The following is a 17,644-nucleotide window of genomic DNA, read 5'->3' as shown; positions in this document are numbered from 1 at the left end:
ATCCGCCGAAATGTTGATCCCTAAATAGACAGCTGAGTCCACAACATGTATATCTTTGCACACAGCCCCCACATTCTTGGCTATCTGAGTCTTAGACCCATTTAGCACGTATCCTGACACGCAGCCAAAAGCTTGAGCTTCCGACTGTACCACAATTAGGGCATTTGCAGGAGATGGAGTCACAAGAGCGATGTCGTCTGCGTACGCCAAAGTTTTATATTCTAAACCATGAAACTTTATAGGGGGAATGCCACCATTTGCCTCCAACCTCCGAGGGATCAATATAGAACGCGAAGAGCAATGGTGAGCATGGACACCCCTGACGTTTACCGCGCTTAATTTGCAGAGATGCCGTATATCCTCCATTAACTCTGAGTCGGGCTGTCGGGTCTTTATACAGAGCCTGAACTGCTTTAACAAATCCCCCTCCGATGCCAGTCCACTTCATAGCTGCCAGAGATAGTCCCAGGAGACCCAGTCAAATGCCTTTTCTGCGTCCATCAGCATGACCGCCATGGGTTCTCCTGAGACTTCAGCGGCATCGAAGAGAGTGACAACCCTGCGGACATGCTGCGTAGTTCCTCTCCCTGGGATGAAGCCGTGCTGACTGGAGTTAACCATCTTACCTATAACCTTGCTAAGCCTGGTTGCCATGGTTTTAGAAAAAAAAATTGCATCGGAATTCATTAGGGTTATTGGCCTATAAGACCCTGGTTCTCTAGGTGGTTTCCCTTTTTAAAAAAAAATTACTATGTCTGCCCCTGCCCACGAGCCTGGAACAGAGGTACCCATCTGGGCCTGCTGTATTGTTTCAAATAAGTCAGGTCCGATTGCCCCCTCAAAAACTTTATAAAATTTGAGGGGAATCTGATCGGGCCCAGCGGCTTTGCCAGATGGAAGGCTACTCAGGGCGGTAAAGATCTCTTTGGCAGTCAAAGTTGTATACTGCATATTTGTGATGATATGCTTAAATTAGTTTTTTTTTGTTTCATTGTATTTTAATTGCATAATAATTTCAATAAACCGCTACTTTAAACTAAAAAAGAAGAGAAGAAGTAATATCATCCCTACTCCTACTCAGATGGCACTGAAATAAACAGAGAAAAACTGTGTTAATATTACTAGCCTAATCCATCTGATGGAATACCTGACATTGCCAAGAAGGATGTCGAGTGCTGCGGTGGTGGTGCCCGGATTGGACCCAACAAGCCTTGGCAACAGCAACCCACGCAGGAAGAGAAAAGATGTTTCGGTGCGGACCAGCAAGGTCCTGGGGACTCCCCAAGCAATGGAGAGTCAGGGCACGTCTGGAGCAACCAGGTAAGCCCAATTAGAAGTAAAGTTGCCTTCACAGGGACCCACCAGTCGACAGACTAGGGATCGCGAAGGGACCTTGAGAGAAAACACACATGGCCAGCTCACGGAACACTCGTGGAGTGTAGGTGGGCAATCTTCAGTGAAAATGCTGCTTGGGGTCAGGGCTACAAGTAACCCAAAGCTCAGCTGCAGGAGTTGTTGTAAAGCTGACTTTAGGACTCCTAAATGCCTTCTGTAAATACCGAAAGTCTTAAAATTAGGATTTTTCTCAGTTTAGGAGTCCTAAAGTTAGGACTCCTAACTTTACTACTACTAAACTGAGAAAAATCCCAATTTTAAGACTTTTGGTATTCACAGAAGGCATTTAGGAGTCCTAAAGTTAGGAGTCCTAACTTTACTACTACTAAATTGAGAAAAATCCTAATTTTAAGACTTTCGGTATTCACAGAAGGCATTTAGGAGTCCTAAAGTTAGGAGTCCTAACTTTACTACTACTAAACTAAGAAAAATCCGAATTTTAAGACTTTCGGTATTCACAGAAGGCATTTAGGAGTCCTAAAGTTAGGACTCCTAACTTCTGTGAATACCGAAATGAGTAAGTGCCTTCGGTGAATACCAAAATGAGTAAGTGCCTTCTGTGAATATCAAAATGGTAGTAAGTTTAGAATTTTGTCTTATGTTAGTTCTGTGAATTGGGCCCTAAGGGATCAAAAATTGATTTGCAAACATTTGGAGAGAAAATGGAGAAAGAATTATATGGATCATGATAAGGAGGAATACAAATGTGGACTTGCTAAGTATAAACAGTTAATCCATAATGCTAAGGCAACATTCTTCTCCATTAAGATCAATAACGCAAAAAACTCAGCAAGGGAACTATTTAATACAGTTACCAGTCTGGCTAATCCTGGGGTTATTACTACCATACCAAGTCAGGAACTTTGTGACAAACTGGCTAATTTCTTCTATGAGAAAGTGAAGGCCATCTTTTCCACTTTCTCTCATGCTAAATCCAAGATAACGCTGAACAATATGGATGACTTAACATTAGAAAACAAAGCTCATCTGGATCAATTTGTCCAGCTTTCAGCTACTGATACTTTCAATCTTCTGATGTGGGTTAAATCTGGCTCCCCTTCGGGCCCATTGTCCGACACCTATAATAAAATTAGCGGCAGAACCGATCTCTCGAGTTCTGACCCCCATTTTTAATACTATGTATTTAGAAGGATACTTCCCATTAGAATGGAAAAAAACCTCCATCCTGCCTCTTTTAAAAAACCCAAATCTAGATGCAAAAGACCCCAACAGTTTTAGGCCAATATCCAGACTTCCGTTACCTGCCAAAATTGTTGAGAGGAACTTAAATACGCAACTTAGTTTCTTTCTGGAGGCGACGCAAGCATTGGATCCTACCCAGCATGGCTTTAGAGGGGGCCACAGCACGGAATCGGCTCTTTTGAAATCTACTGAAGAGATCCGAACCATTTTAGATAAAGGGGGCAAGGCTGCTCTGATCATGTTAGATCTCTCTGCAGCATTTGACACGGTCCACCACGATTTGTTGATGGACCGGCTGCGGGAGATCGGAGTTCAGGGCTCTGCATAGAGACTTCTGAAATCCTTTCTCACAAATCGGAGTCAGTCAGTGTCTTTAGGGGAATTTTCATCCGAGTACTTTTCTTTACCTTGTGGGGTCCCACAGGGGTCTTCTCTAAGCCCGACTTTGTTCAATGTATATGTGTCCTCTTTGGCGCCGCTCATTCAGTCATTCGGGTTTAGCTTGACCTCTTATGCCGACGACACTCAAATTGTGGTCTCACTACAAACAGATGAGTGGCTGAGTACGGCGAATCGATTTAGGGACTGTATGAACACCGTACGGATCTGGATGGCCAGAAACTGCCTTAAATTGAACTCCAGCAAGACGGAGGTGGTATGCTTTGGCAATGATCCTATTTTTTGGACCCCTGAATGGTGGCTTGACACCTTGGGTCCTCTTCCCGCACACAACAAGAAGGTAAAAAACTTAGGAGTGTGGGTGGACCATAAGCCCAGTTTTAGAGACCAAGTAAATTCAGTGTCTTCCGCCACGTCTTTTGCTCTTAGGTCCTGTAAGAAAATTCTCCCAATCCTACCTGTAGAGTGTCATCAAACAGTCGTTACAGCACTTACTATGTCTAGGCTGGATTATTGTAACAGCCTGTATCTCAATATCCAGGAGGGAATAATGAATAGGTTGCAACTCCTGCAGAATGCCGCCGCTAGGTTGGTATCAGGCACCCCTAAATATGCTTCAATCTCTAAGGAGATACGGTGGCTTCATTGGCTGCCAGTTAGAAAGCGTACCCAGTTTAAGGCTTTGTGTCTGGTTCACAAGGCGATTCATGGAACAGGGTCAGCTTACTTAAAAGAGCGGTTATTTTGGTATACTCCAACTAGATCACTACGCTCATCTGCAGCTAAGCAGGTTTATGTGCCTTTGGTAAAAAACCCTCCTGGGGTGGAAGAAGCTTTGTAGTGAATGCAGCCAAAGCCTGGAACAATCTTCCATTACACCTCAGAGGGTTGACCAATCTGTTGGCTTTTCGCAAAGCTTTAAAAACTTGGTTGTTTACAGAATAATTTTCCATTTCGATGTTGAGTCTTGGGTAGATTTCACACAGCGCCAGGACACCCTCGGGTAACAGTAGCGCTTAATAAATGTTATAAATAAATAAATGATGAAGCATATCACCCTCGGGTGAGTGAGGGTTTATGTCCATTTAAAGGTCATGCCCACCTATTTTTCTTTCATTTTTCTCCACACCTAGTTACGCTGTCCTACACATAGTTTGAGTTACAAACCCAGTTAGAAACATATTTTCCACTCAGGAAAAGGTCAAGAGCATAAACAAACACAGGGAAATTATTTTCAGTGAAAGAAATTGACGGACAGCAGAGTCCTGTGTCCGCCGGTCCTACTCACAGAGAGTGGAAAACTGGCTTGTGGAACCAGTTGCTATTGTGATGCATTCTGGTAATGTTTGCCCTTGCCCTGTGCTGCTTTACACGACAATGAGCTTTTTCCTCTGTGTGAGGTTGCATGCCTATGTAAATTACACCTTTTCCTTCTCTCTGTTCAAAAGGGGAGAATATAAAGACGAATTGTGCAGCAAACACATTTTTAAAAATTGGTAGATTTTTTGAGAAACACATATTTCTTTCTGATGAAGATAAAAAACCAGTATGAAAATGTTGTCTTAATATAGGCTTTTTATGATTAGAAATATGTATTTCTCTCTGCTAGGCCAAGAACTCGCTCATTCTCAGTTATTCTGCGATAATGAATGTTGATAAACACCCCAGGGCGGAGATTGTCCGGCACAGTATTCATCGTTAATGCCTGGTAGCTCATTCGCCGTAAAAAACAGGCGCTGTTTTGTCTCTGAATGGCAGGCGTGCAGGGGCCAGCATGACAATTGTGTGGAAGCAAAAAGCCCTTGTGCTGTCCAAGGGGCGTTGAGCTCTATTTAGCAGCTTGGACAGGAGTTATGAGGCAAATCTGGTAGCAAAATACTATCGTAATCACATGAAGCCAATAATTGGTCAACATTAGTACAATTTAAAGGTAACTTTGAAAGCGGTGTTGGTTTCTCCGTCATGAAATAGAATGTGATGCATTTTAAACATTATGTTAGTGGGTGGTTTTCAAACCCATTTTACCTCTGGCCAATGTATACTTTTAGATCTGGCCTGAGATAGCTCTGGATAGCATGCTAGTCTCATTTAATAAAAATAAATCATGAATAAAATATGGATACATAGACACACTGAGGAGCTTTGGGTAAGCTCTTTTCATCCATTGGTTCCTTCGACTGCCCCGCACATGTTGCTACCCTTCATGGAGCACTGGGTGTGAGGCAATTCACTTCAGCCATTATTATTTTTTACAGCGATTGACACATTTTGGCTCATTGTAATTGCACATCCACTTACGAAGCAGGGTACTTCACTGCCAGGGCTGGTATGACAATATCTTAATTTGCCAATGCTTTTTGCTATTGATTCTTTATTCTTTTTATTTTCTAGCTATACCTGAGTGTGTGTAAATTGTCTTCAGGTGACAGTAATTGAAATCCAATGGCATTTTTTCTCTGCACAAAGACAACTACATTTTCCTGTGATGTGCATTAAAACTAAAATGGGGTTTTATATACCTGCTCTGCTTGGAAGCACCTGCTCAAATTATTTACAATAGTTATTTAGTTTTTAAATATTTTAATTTTTTATTATAAGCATATGGCCCTAATGTTTATATGTAAGCATATGTTCTTCTTTTTATTTTTGTGACCTATATTTACAATATATAATATTAAGAAAATTACCATTCCACCAGCTCACCAAGGCCAAGCTTATTGATTTTGTGAATTGGTGTGTGAAAATAATGAAAAAAGTTGTGGTTCTCATCAAGAAAACAATCAAAGCGTCCCAAAAGAGTTTTAATTTCAATTGTTTTCTTTGAAATGTTTCCGCTATGTTAATACTTGGAACAAAGGTGTGCACTGATAGCGCAGCGAAAAGTACATGAACTGTAAGAAAAAATCAGCAAGCATAAAACAACTGTCACATAGTGCATGCATGATGCATTTACATGTAATGAGTGAAGTCTGACCCTAATCTGTAAAATGTCTTAGTCTCTGTCCAGGAGGGAGGCAGCGTGGCATCCAGCGCTCCCTCTAGCTATGCTAATTCACGTGGGATTGGGGTTGGAAGTAGTCATTTGTCAGCCTCTCTGTCTCCACCATTCAGATCTAATGATGGTTATTTTGATTAACATAAATCTTTCCCAAGTCCTCATGTGTTTTGAGTTCACTTCTTGCCCTTTTGCCTAGGGTCTAGGACCAGCCGCCTTGGGAAAGGGTATAGCAATATGTTGTTATTGGCTTCAATAATTCCACAAAAACTGCAAAGGAATTTAGCGCACCCTTTTGTGGTTCTCGGATTCTTTGCCAGGACATACCACCAGCCTTAATTTAAAGAAGAATTAACAAATTTGAATTCCTCCTGCTTGACTTCCCATTCTCTTCTCTCTATGGTCTCTCCTCTTTGCCCGCAGCTCTGTGCTGCCCCAGTCACCTCTCCGGACTCCTAAGAAATGTGAGGCTCACCTCCTCATGGTTCTTGCCCTCCTTGCCCAGGGCATATTGCTGTTTCCCCTCCGTGGAGCGGATTGGAATGTTGTAGATTCTGCCCTTGTGGTAGACCACCAGAGTGTAGGGCTGGTTGCAGCTCTGGCCAGAACTGTCTCTCACCATGAAGGCACCATCCTAAAAGAAAAATTAAGGTGGGGGTTCAAAGGTGAGCAAGCTAAGCAACAAAGAAAGGGAGAGATGGGAAAAGGATTGCAATACATATGGAGGGCTGTAGAAGAACAGTAGGAAAGCATAGATGTCATGTTTGTATATAGTGCCCCACTGACAATGACTTAGTCCCATAGGACTGATTTAAGGAACCAGATAGAAGAGATATATATAGAACATAGACACAGAAGAGAGATGGCATCGCCCGCCGCCGCTGAGTCTTTCAGATCCAGCCCCAGAACCTTTGTGGTTTGAGATTCAGTTCACACCAGCATACTTAGTATTCAAACAAATTTTTATCAATATTGTTTTTTATTTATAGCTGTGGAGGCACGACTATTCCTGTGAACTTCATGATATGATAGAGGGCTGGCAGGAGCGGAGACTCTAGATTAGGCCTGGCAAAATTAAAATTATGCCGGCGTAATTCTTGTAATATCGGAAATGTCGCATTACGCCTGTTATGCGAAATCCTCAAAATTCCATCATTATGCCACTTCACGTAAATATGCGCCATTCACTCGAAAAATGTACTGCGTTTGCTGTGAAAATGTACTGGGAACAACAGAACACGAACTGCTGTAGTTCACAGTGCTTTGTTTAAATGCATCCTTTCACCAGAGATTGACTTGAGGGGATGCGCTATTTGAAGGTCTCTGAATGAGACAGTCTACAGCTTGGGGGAACTTACCATCGCCGTGAGGGAAACGGCCACCGCGGCAGGCGCCTACATTCCAGTCGTGAGGGGAACGGCTCCCTTGGCTCACGCAGGACCAGGAACCACATCCCCCACAGTTCTCTGCCTCGTCGCCTGGCTGACGCGGCGGAGCACGCCTGGAGGCGCGATTTAAACAGCACCAGACCCCCGCAATGCGGGACGTGCGTGGGTGGCGCCCGGGGCAAGCCCGGGCCAAGGACGAGACCGTTCTTGCCCATCATTGCCAGGAAGAGGCAGGGTAGGGCCACCTCCCTTGGTTGTGTGTCTAAAGGTATCACCCCCTTTTATCTCTATTGGATTATGGACTCTGGATTATGACTGAACCATTCACCTAACAAAACAAGGTACTGTTGTATAATCTAAGACTAACAGACGGCGGACTCTTGTAATATCATTTTGCACATTGAGGGATTTGTATTATTGTCTGTAATAAGGTTTAACCCTTTTAATTTGTGCTAGCGTTTACCTCTTTAAAAATGAATAGGCGTAAATTGGGGAAAGGTCAGGGTACTGCAGGGACCCTCGATGCTTTTTTATCAAGGGCAGAATCCGTTCTAATTAATGAGATCGAGCTCACCGAACGTAGATTGTCACTGGACTCGCCCTTGTTCGCCCAAAGTAGACTCTCCCTAACCTCTGCTCTCCTTGGACCGAGTCCACTAGTTACTCAAGCCACTTCTTCCCTGCGACCTTGTACGACTGAGCACGCCCTGAATGAGAAAGAGATTGCTACTGAGATTGCTTCCTCTTCCTCTGAATTAGATACCTCTGTTGACAGGCCCACAGTTTCCACTAGAGGTCAAAAAACTAAATCGAGAGCAGTTCGTACTGTAGCCACGCTGACAAAGAAAAGCAAGAGTCGAGGCCCTACCAAACCTAGCAAACCTGCAAAAGATGCAACCGGGGGAAATTTAAGACCTGAGACAAATGAAATAGCTCCTATGAAATGCCCCTCGGTTACCGCCTCGTCCACACCTAGAGGGAGTCCTCTTGTTAGCAGTGAAGACGGATCTTTTGGGGGGAGATTAGAAACTATGATGTCCATTCTATTAGAACCCATTTTACAAAAGATAACTCTAATAGAAGCAAGGCTTATTATAGTAGAGGAATTGGTCTCCATTAAATCGTCTGTAACAGGCCCTGTGCGTCCTAATATTAGTACATGTGTTGTAGATGCTGCGGAAAAAGGGAAGAGGATGGTTAACCCAGTAACTTTTAATAAAGGGGCACTAGAGCGCAATGAGAATCCTGTCACTCTGGGTGTTGTGAACCATTTGACCCTTATAGAGACTCCTATTGAGACCCCTTCTACAACTATGTTACTTTCCAATACAACATCTGATAGTAACATAGTTTCTGGTAAAGGTAATAGAGAAGCTGGGAAGATAGGACCTCACGTAGTGGAAGAAAAGGAAGAAAAGGGTTCAAACCTTCAACTTCTTCGAGTTAAATCCCTGAATCCTATTACAAATTTAAATCTTCCTCCAGAAGCAGTCCCCTACACAGTTGTTTTAACGAATATTCCCCCAGTCCCAGTTAACTCCTTGGAGCATTGGTCTACTTTGCGTAACAAGTCCTTACACTTGATTGCGTTAAGGACAGGTATTAGCAATGCTCTTTTTTCTGAATTTAAAATGGTAAGGAGAATTGGATGGGTAGGAAACTCCATCAAGACCCTCCACGGAGATTGCATAGTGGTAACTTTTAATTCACCTCACTTGGTTCACACAATTTTGGAAAAGAGCAGTAACGGGCCTTATAATCCCACCGAGATTAACATTCTTCCACTATGTTATTTTTACCAACCGATTAGACCACGTAGGCCTAGGTTTGGGGTGGAAAACTACCATGGTAGGGGTGAATAAAGGTATATGTGCCTTGTGAGCAATCGATTTGATGCTTTGAACTCACTGGAGGCCATTGATTGACTGGGCCAGGGGATGGTTACTGATTTAAACGTAGCCGCTATTGGGTCTACGAGGAGCAATGATGCTGGAAAATTGACAATGGGTAAATCTACGATTACACATTCCCAAATTGTTAACACCCCAGATGAGCATCAGGGCCCTGTATCTCATTTGTGTGCCAACCAAACTGGATCATTAGCTCCTCTAGAGGCCCCTCCCCTCCCGGTATTCCATACGACAATGATAGACAACGATAAGTGCGCTGTTTGTCATATTGTCTCTTGGAATATTGCTGGTATTTGCCCTAAGTTAGACAATCCGCTTTGGCAAGCTTTTATCTCCCAATCAGACATCCTGTGTCTACAGGAAACTTGGACCCAGAAAGCGATTCACATAAATGGGTATAGGACATTTCACACCCCAGCCATGGATTCATTAAGTGGGAGGGCAAAAGGTGGGATATGTACCTATATTTCTAGTAACTTAAATGTGAAGGAGTTAACATTATTAGTTAGCGACCCTTATTTTCAAGTGGTCGCAATAGATATTGATGCAAGGTATCGCCTTGTTTTGACCAATTTTTATAATAATATTCCCTCTGACAAAGTTAGTCTCGTCATAAAAGATCTGGGCAAACGATTAAAAAATGTAGGTATGAATAAGGCAAAAGAAACAATTTTGTTGTTGGTTGGAGATTTTAATTGTGCACTGTGTCCTAACTTTGATGATACTATTTGTGGGTTGCAGGAGGATGGGCCTCCACCTCTCACTTTAAACATTCTGTAGTGGGAGATTTGTATAATGACTTAATCTTCAGTCTCGATCTGGGCTTTGTTAATGAATTCTGTACCCCCCCCCCCCCCTGTCTATGCCCTGGACTTTTAGTGGGCGCGGACTTTGTGCCACAATAGAATTTTCCCTAATCTCAAGTAATCACGCTAATTTTATTCAATCATTTAGCGTCCCAGGGATTGCACTGAGTGATCATTTCCCCCTTTGTACGGCGATTACACTTCCTTCAAATAGAATTACTAGTCCGTCAGGTAGTGATAGGTTACTGGAGAATGTTGCTCTGGGTAGTCTTAACGGTTACTCGGTACGCTGGTCAATGGTTGACCAGACCGCCACAGTTAAGTATGTGATAGGTAAATGCAAGGATGCTATCGAGAGGTGTCTGAGTGAAATTGCTAACCCAGATAGTATTTTAAACTCTTTTAAGGAGATTTCTAGTACAATACAGGTATCTCTCCTTAGAAAGAAAAGGGGCTCTAGGACGTCTAATGGTTGGTTCGACTCCAGGTGTACACAATCATATTCTATCATGAAAAAAGTGTTGCACACGATACCGAGAAATCAAAATGATATAAGACACGCTAGAGGGGAATATAGGAAAGCTATTAGGGATAGGAAAGCTACACTGAAGAAAGATGCTTGGGAAGCCTTACACGAAGCCTCATTACTTTTGGAAGGCGGTCAAGGCGCCTTTCCTCATAAGTGATCCTGACCCTTCCATTGAAGTCTCCATTACTGGCGACCAATGGATTTGCCATTTTTCAGCAGTTTATAAAGGTGAGGGAAATCCAGATATCTTGAATAATAATGAATATGAGAAACAGCAGTTAATCTCTTTTCCTGCGGTTGTGAATCTAGATTTCACTCTGGATGAAATAGAGCGGGCTCTCTCTTCTAGCCAGGGAGGCAAAGCTCCTGGCCCCGATGGGGTCCCAATTGACTTTTTCAAGTCAAATTTATCTTTGTGGGGCCCCATCATTCTTCAGGTGTTGTCTGCAAGTTGCAACTTGGCTTTTTTACCCACCTGGGTGGAGTCAACCATCGTGCCTATTTTTAGGAAGCGGGACAGGCAAGATGCAGGCTGTTATAGGCCTATCTCTTTGTTGGACGCTATAACTAAAGTTGTGGGCCTTGTCATTTTGGAACGTCTTCAGGACTGGGCGGAGGCAAACTCTGTCCTGTCAGACCTCCAATACGGCTTTTGTGCAGGCTTGGGCACTGTAGAACAGGGTCTTAATCTGTCATTACTGATTGGGAAATACACAAGGGCAAAAAATAACAAGCATTTACAATGCAATAGGTCTCGCATTTACCCCGAGTTTAAGCTATTGGCATTGTAAATGACAATGCCTTTTATTTATGTTTTAAAAACGAAAACTAATATAAAAGGCATTGTTATCTGCAATGTCAATAGCTCAAACTCGCATAAATGCAAGACCTATTGCATTGCAAATGCTTGTTATATAGTACTTTAAAGCAGCATTCCTCACTTTTTAGCCACTCAAGGCAGCACCAGAACACGTTATCGATGATGTGAGAGTCAAAATTTGTTTTTTTATAGCGGTTTAAAATCAGCACTTTAATCACACTCAAAGCAGCACCAGACCATATTACCAATAACATAAATAAGCGCATATGTATTCAATCCCAGCGTAGATTTATACAGCGCTTTACCTTTATTAGACAGCACCAGGACATATCAATGGCGTACGGAGACTGAACTCTTTACCAGTGCATGGCAGTTTTTATATAGCGCTCGGGAAAAATAAGGGACGAGGCACAGGGAAATGAAGTGATTCGCCAAACTGGGCTCTACGGTTGACTAGCGATCCATATGCATGTCCTTTTGAAAAGAGTCAATTAAGCCTCAAATGGGTGGGGGCGGGTTTGAGGGTGTCAAGAAGGAGAGGGCGGTTCCAAACGTATGAAAGAGATGTTTGTCTGATAATATGGTCACTTTTTTCGAATTATTTTGTGATGCTCTAACAGTGACGGTGTGCTATATTTGGACACATCAGTGCGCTTAGGAAAAAGTAAACATAACAGCATGACAGTTAATAACAGGACAAGAGCTATAATGTAGGTATAGGAGCAACGGTGTTTATGTGCGAGGACACGGGGGTCAGCAGTAATTATTTGCAAGAACTTGTGTGCGTGCGTTTGTGTGTCCCCGTCCGGCATGGAATCCAAAGCAAGCATGAATAGCTTTGGAAAGACGCCCAAACATGCTCGAGTCCTACCAAAAGAAGTCCAACGCTACGTAAAGGAAAGGACAATAAATGCAAGCAGTGGCATAAAGTAACAATAAAAAACAAGCATTTGCAATGCAATGGTCTCGGCAATATTATAGGTAGAGCAATTGGTATTGCTCATTATTTTTTTTATCATTTTTGTATCCCTAAATAAATGGCATTGTCATTTCTATTGGCATTAGCTTTTTTTGTTGCATATGTGATACCTATTGCATTAGCAGAGAGAGAGTGAGGTAGTGAGATAGAGAGAGAGAGTGAGGTATTGAAATAGAGTGAGGTAGTGAGAGAGAGTGAGGTAGATAGAGAGTGAGGTAGTGAGGGAGAGGGATGTTGTGAGGTAGTGAGATAGAGAGAGGTAGTGAAAAAGAGAGTGAAAGTGAGTTAGTGAGATAGAAAGAGTGAGGTAGTGAGATAGAGAGTGATTGAGGTAGTGAGAGAGAGTGAAGTTGTGAGGTTGTGAGCTAGAGAGTGAGGTAGTGATGTTTTGAGAGAGAAGTTGTGAGATAGTGAGGTAGTGAGATAGAGTGGAGTAGTGAGGTAGAGAGAGTTATGTAGTGAGAGAGTGAGGTAGTGAAACAGTGATGTAGTGAGGGAGAGGGATGTTGTGAGGTAGTGAGATGTAAGCAGAGTGGTGTTGTGATGTAGTGAGATAGAGAGAGGTAGTGAAAGAGACAGTGAAAATGAGTTAGTGAGATAGAAAGAGTGAGGTAGAGAGATAGAGAGTGAGTGAGTGATGTAGTGAGTTAGAGAGTGAAGTTGTGATATAGAGAGTGAGGTAGTGAGAGAGTGAGGTAGTGATCTTTTTAGAGAGAGAAGTAGTGAGATAGTGAGGTAGTGATATAGATAGAGGGGAGTAGTGATGTATAGAGTTATGTAGTGAGAGAGAGTGAAGTAGATAGACAGTGAGGTAGTGAAAGAGTGAGTTAGTGAGTGACAATGCCCTTTTCAACTGACAGAAACACAGTGACCATTTATTTATCTGGGATGCTTGGTCTGAAACTGCGGAATCTTTTGAACTCCTAACTGAGGATTTGACCAAAATATTTCATCCTTAGATCTGCAAAGACAGCGGAGTCAGCTGCAAATGGAATTTGTCTTTTTATTCATATGCCATTTCTTTTCTTCTGCAGCCCTCTCGTTATTTTTTTTTTAACTTTTTCTTCTAATCATTTAACAGTTTCCAAAATGTGTGTATGTTGTACATTATGGATGTACAAAAGCCAGTTGGCTAATGCAAATACAAACTAAACTAGGGCTGTGGTCGCCCTCGCCCGCTGCTGGCTTGACACGTGGACATCTGTGCACCATATTGTTTTGACCTCTGGCCTTTTGTATATCTCGGCGCATCAGTTATTGTAAGAAACCAGCAGGTGTCGTGGCCCTGGTGCCCAGGGGCGAGAGAGGGCTTTTGCACCTCAACGAGGGAGGTCTTTTACTATCAAACAAGATGCATAGCCACATTTTTCTTTCTCTCTTGGAATAGAGACCAAGTCATGGTTGCCGCGCCTTTGGTTCATTCGTGTTTTGCCCTGCGCAGCCTCCATCTTTAGAGGTAGGACATGGGTTTGCAGGGCTGCAGTGAATTGGATTTCCTGTCTGCAAATACAAAATACAACCCTTGAAAAGAAGCTCACACCGCAACCTAGTGCTGTGACTCCCTAAGGAATCAATATCTTAAACTGGGCCAGGGAGCTCGCGAAAATGTGAAATTGGTGGCACGCGCTCCTTTCAGACTGGGTGCTGCTGTTAATCTTTCTGCTTGTTCCCCCCCCCCCCCCCCCCCGTGTGAATCTTTAAAAATAGATAAACGTTGCTCAGTCCTGGGCAGACAGCTAAAAGGTGAACTGTTAGAGAAGAGAGAACGAAACGCACGGGTTGAAGCTTCACACAGAGAAGATGTGTTGTTAATAAAAGCTTCCTTTTCTGCCGCGCCTGTGCCCTGACTCCCCAAGACCCACGTGTTTTTATAAGCATTTTTTGTCTCCCGCGAGAGGTGCCTTTTGGAACGCTTGCCGCCCCCTCCGCTTCCTCCGTACCTTCCTTCCTGGCCTTCAAATGAGCTTAACGTTTTTGCATCTTGCACCAACCTAAGGCGTTGTGTTTTTTGTTCACATGTGTTGAAGTAACAGCTGGCATGTCGCAAGCACAGGCCTCTTTGTCTGCCTCGGTGCGGAGTGCAGGTCCTTGACGCACAACAGCAAGAAGATCCTCGCGGACAGACGATAGCAAACAAATGGCGGATAGAAGCTTCTAAACTTTTTCGGATTCGGGGCGTGTTCCTGCTGTTCTAAAAAGGGCGTGGCTAAAAAGTGGAAAGAACGGCACGGAACACGCCCCCGAATCTGAAAAAGACGGAGCTTATTTGGAGGGACGGCTCTCTCCTCCAATGGCTGGCCTCCGTTTGGGAAGCCAGCCAATGGAGGAGAGGCAAAAAGAGAGGCGGGCTAAATAGCCACTCTCAGAAACATCAGATCTCCGGACTTCCGGTTCTGCCTTCGGCAGACCGGTAGTCCTCGACCTAAAAAGGGGAATCTGTTTTTAGTATTCGTGGATCTAACAGCCGCTTTCGATTGTGTGATCCACAGTAAACTCTGAGCCATTTTAGAAAAATTGGGGGTAGAAGATAGGATTATTTATTATCTTAAAAGATTTTACAATTAAGCTACGGCCCGAGTCCGTTGTGGGGTAAATGGGGAACGTTCAGGCGCTTTTTCGATAAATAGTGGTGTTAGGCAGGGTTGTGTTTTGGCCCCTTTCCTTTTTAATCTTTATATTAATGGTTTGGAAGGGGCCCTACTTGAAAATAACAACAACTGTCCTCTTGTGGCTGGGAGACCCATCCCAGCACTCTTATATGCAGATGATGCAGTTCTGATGTCCCGAACGCAGGTGGGCCTTCAGAGGCTGCTGGACAGCTTCACAAATTTTATGAAGAATTTAGGCTTGAGAGTAAACACGTCTAAATCGTACTCTATGCACTGTGGGCGTAGGATAAAGAAATTTAATACAATGTTTGTTGCAGGGCAAAAGATCGAGGCTACGGCCAAATTCTCTTATCTGGGGATTCTTTTCACGCACGGTGACACATGGGCGCAAGCGATTGATGCCAAGAAACTGGCTTTCCTTAGAGCCACCACTGCCCTTATTAACTTCGCTAAAAGATTGGGTAAAAGACCACCGGTGGAACGCATAAAAATATATAAGGCCAAGTGTGTCTCATTAGCCACCTACGAAGCAGGGCTCTGGGGGCTAGCAGATGTGAACAAAATTCAGCATGTTGAGAACTCATTTTCAAATATCTTCTATCAGTCCCAAGTGGTACTTCTTCTACCGTATGTCACGCAGAATTGGGGTGTACCAGCCCGGGGGGTGGGGGGGTTCCGTTCGGCCGGGCCCTGGTGACTACCTTTGAGGAAAGAGGCTTGTCAGAGACACGACAGAAACAAGTACTATTTTTAGAGGTGTTGTCTCTTTTTAATTGGTTTGCCTTTCTTAACTGCTGGGTCAAAGTACAGCTGGGTTCAAAAAGGGAAAAACAAGGGTGGAGTGTCCGGAGGAAAGTGTCCCGTGTGGACCAGAGTCTTCTTCCTTTGCGAAGTCCGTCGGCTGTTCTCGCTTCTCGTGGTTGACTCCGGGTCTCAGCGACATTAAAAGGATAAATATACAGGGTTACTGGTTTTGTTCAGACGCTAGTCGGTTTGGGTGCCACCGTCACCAGGGATTGTGGGGTGTTTAAGTATGCTTTGATGTGACTAAAGGGAACTAGTCGAGGTGTGACGGGTTGCTGTTAGAAAGGCTAGGGCAACACAAACTTCCCCTCCAATTCTCTTGTGCCCCGTTTCACAGCCCCATGCAGCTCTGCCCAGCCCACCACCACAGTGAACCCCGAGCGGTCACTTGCCTTGAGCCACGACCCAGGAACTGGGCCGCGGCGCTGGGACCTTGAGCGTCCTCGGTTGTCTCTGCACTCCCGGACCCTCCGGTCTTCGGATCTGCCGCCTTCCTCTCTCTTGGGTCACCGCTGGGCTCCTCACCGCTGGGCTCCTCCCCGCTGGGCTCCTCTCCCCTGGACTCCTCTCCGCTGGGCTCCTTTCTGCTGGGCTCCTTTCCGCTGGGCTCCTCTCCGCTGGGCTCCTCTCCGCTGGGCTCCTCTCCTTCTCTCCCGGGCTCGTCCGCTTCTCCACTCTCGCCTTTCTCCGTCTCGCTGGCAGTCTCTTCCGGTCGGCAGACAGCGCTTTCTGCATTCCCCGCCTCTTTTCTACACATGACTGCCCCTTTCTCCGCCTCCTTGTGGCCGTTGCACCAATCCCATGTCCGTGGTGCTGGTGACGCAAGGAGGTGTGTCTGGAAGGCTCGGGCCACTAGACTGCTCCGAGCATCCGGAGCGGATTCGCCGTCCCCCTCGCCTGGATTCCGGGTTCTGGAGTCATCGGAGCTTTCACATGGGGATTACCTTTTCTCTGATTGAATTAAGCTAGAGCCTATCCTTTTATGGCATAGGCTCTGGATTAAGGAAGAGGCAAAATTGAATTGGGAGATTATTTTAGATATTTGTAAACTGGATGGGTTTTTGAACATCCCCTGGATTGCGTACGTACGTAACTTCTTAAATGACCTCGGTCGTTTGGAGAATTTTAATAATCCAAGTTCACTTGGGACTATTTCAAGGAAGGACTTGAGAAGAGAAGGGCTACTGCTTCTGGAAAGCCACAGAATGACAAATGATTCATTAAAACCGACTGTCCTCCAAAATCAGATGATTTTAACCACATTTAAAATTCAACCCTATCTAACCTTTGTACCTGGTGTATACGATAGATTCATTTTAACAAGATTTAGACTGGGGGTTTTTCACAGATTTGTGTCATTACCAAAGATGAATGATTGGTCAAGAAACCTTCAGCCTTGCCTATGTGATAATAGTTCTTCCCAATCAACGATCCATGTTCTATTCTTGTGTAAATTGTATACCCACTTAAGAAAACTGTACATAGTGCCCGTTTTAAAAATGTTCGGTCTCCGCCAATGTCAACCAGCCTTTCAGGCTCTGCAATATCTTGACAATGAGCACAGTGTTTTTAGAATCGTGATCTTTTTAAAACAAGTTTTTATCTATCAGAAGCTTATGCATGTTTAATTGATTTTTAGCCTCATATTTATGTTCCTCTATATGTACTGAAGACAGTGTTATAATAATAATTATGAAATTTCTATTGTTTTAACTAATTAATTCTCACCTACTGTACATATTTCTTTTTTATGTGCTTTTACGATTGAATAATATATCAATCGAATAAAGCTTCAGTGACTCTGACT

At 43.8% G+C, this 17,644-nt stretch overlaps 1 protein-coding gene across 2 annotated transcripts in view; it reads right to left on the bottom strand.

The window, feature by feature from the left end:
• Positions 1-17,644, bottom strand: part of SH2D6 (SH2 domain containing 6) — a 265,219-nt gene that overhangs the window by 9,731 nt on the left and 237,844 nt on the right. For both annotated transcript variants that reach the window (XM_085633547.1, XM_085633548.1), the window contains one exon: positions 6,468-6,626. In XM_085633547.1, the coding sequence (XP_085489673.1) occupies positions 6,468-6,626 (159 nt within the window). The remainder of the gene's footprint in view (positions 1-6,467; positions 6,627-17,644) is intronic.

The sequence above is a fragment of the Triturus cristatus genome, chromosome 11 (genome assembly GCF_964204655.1).
Source record: "Triturus cristatus chromosome 11, aTriCri1.1, whole genome shotgun sequence".
NCBI classification, from domain to species: Eukaryota; Metazoa; Chordata; class Amphibia; order Caudata; family Salamandridae; genus Triturus; species Triturus cristatus.
The sequence above is the reverse complement of the archived record's forward strand: the minus strand, read 5'-3'. Positions and strand labels throughout refer to the sequence as shown.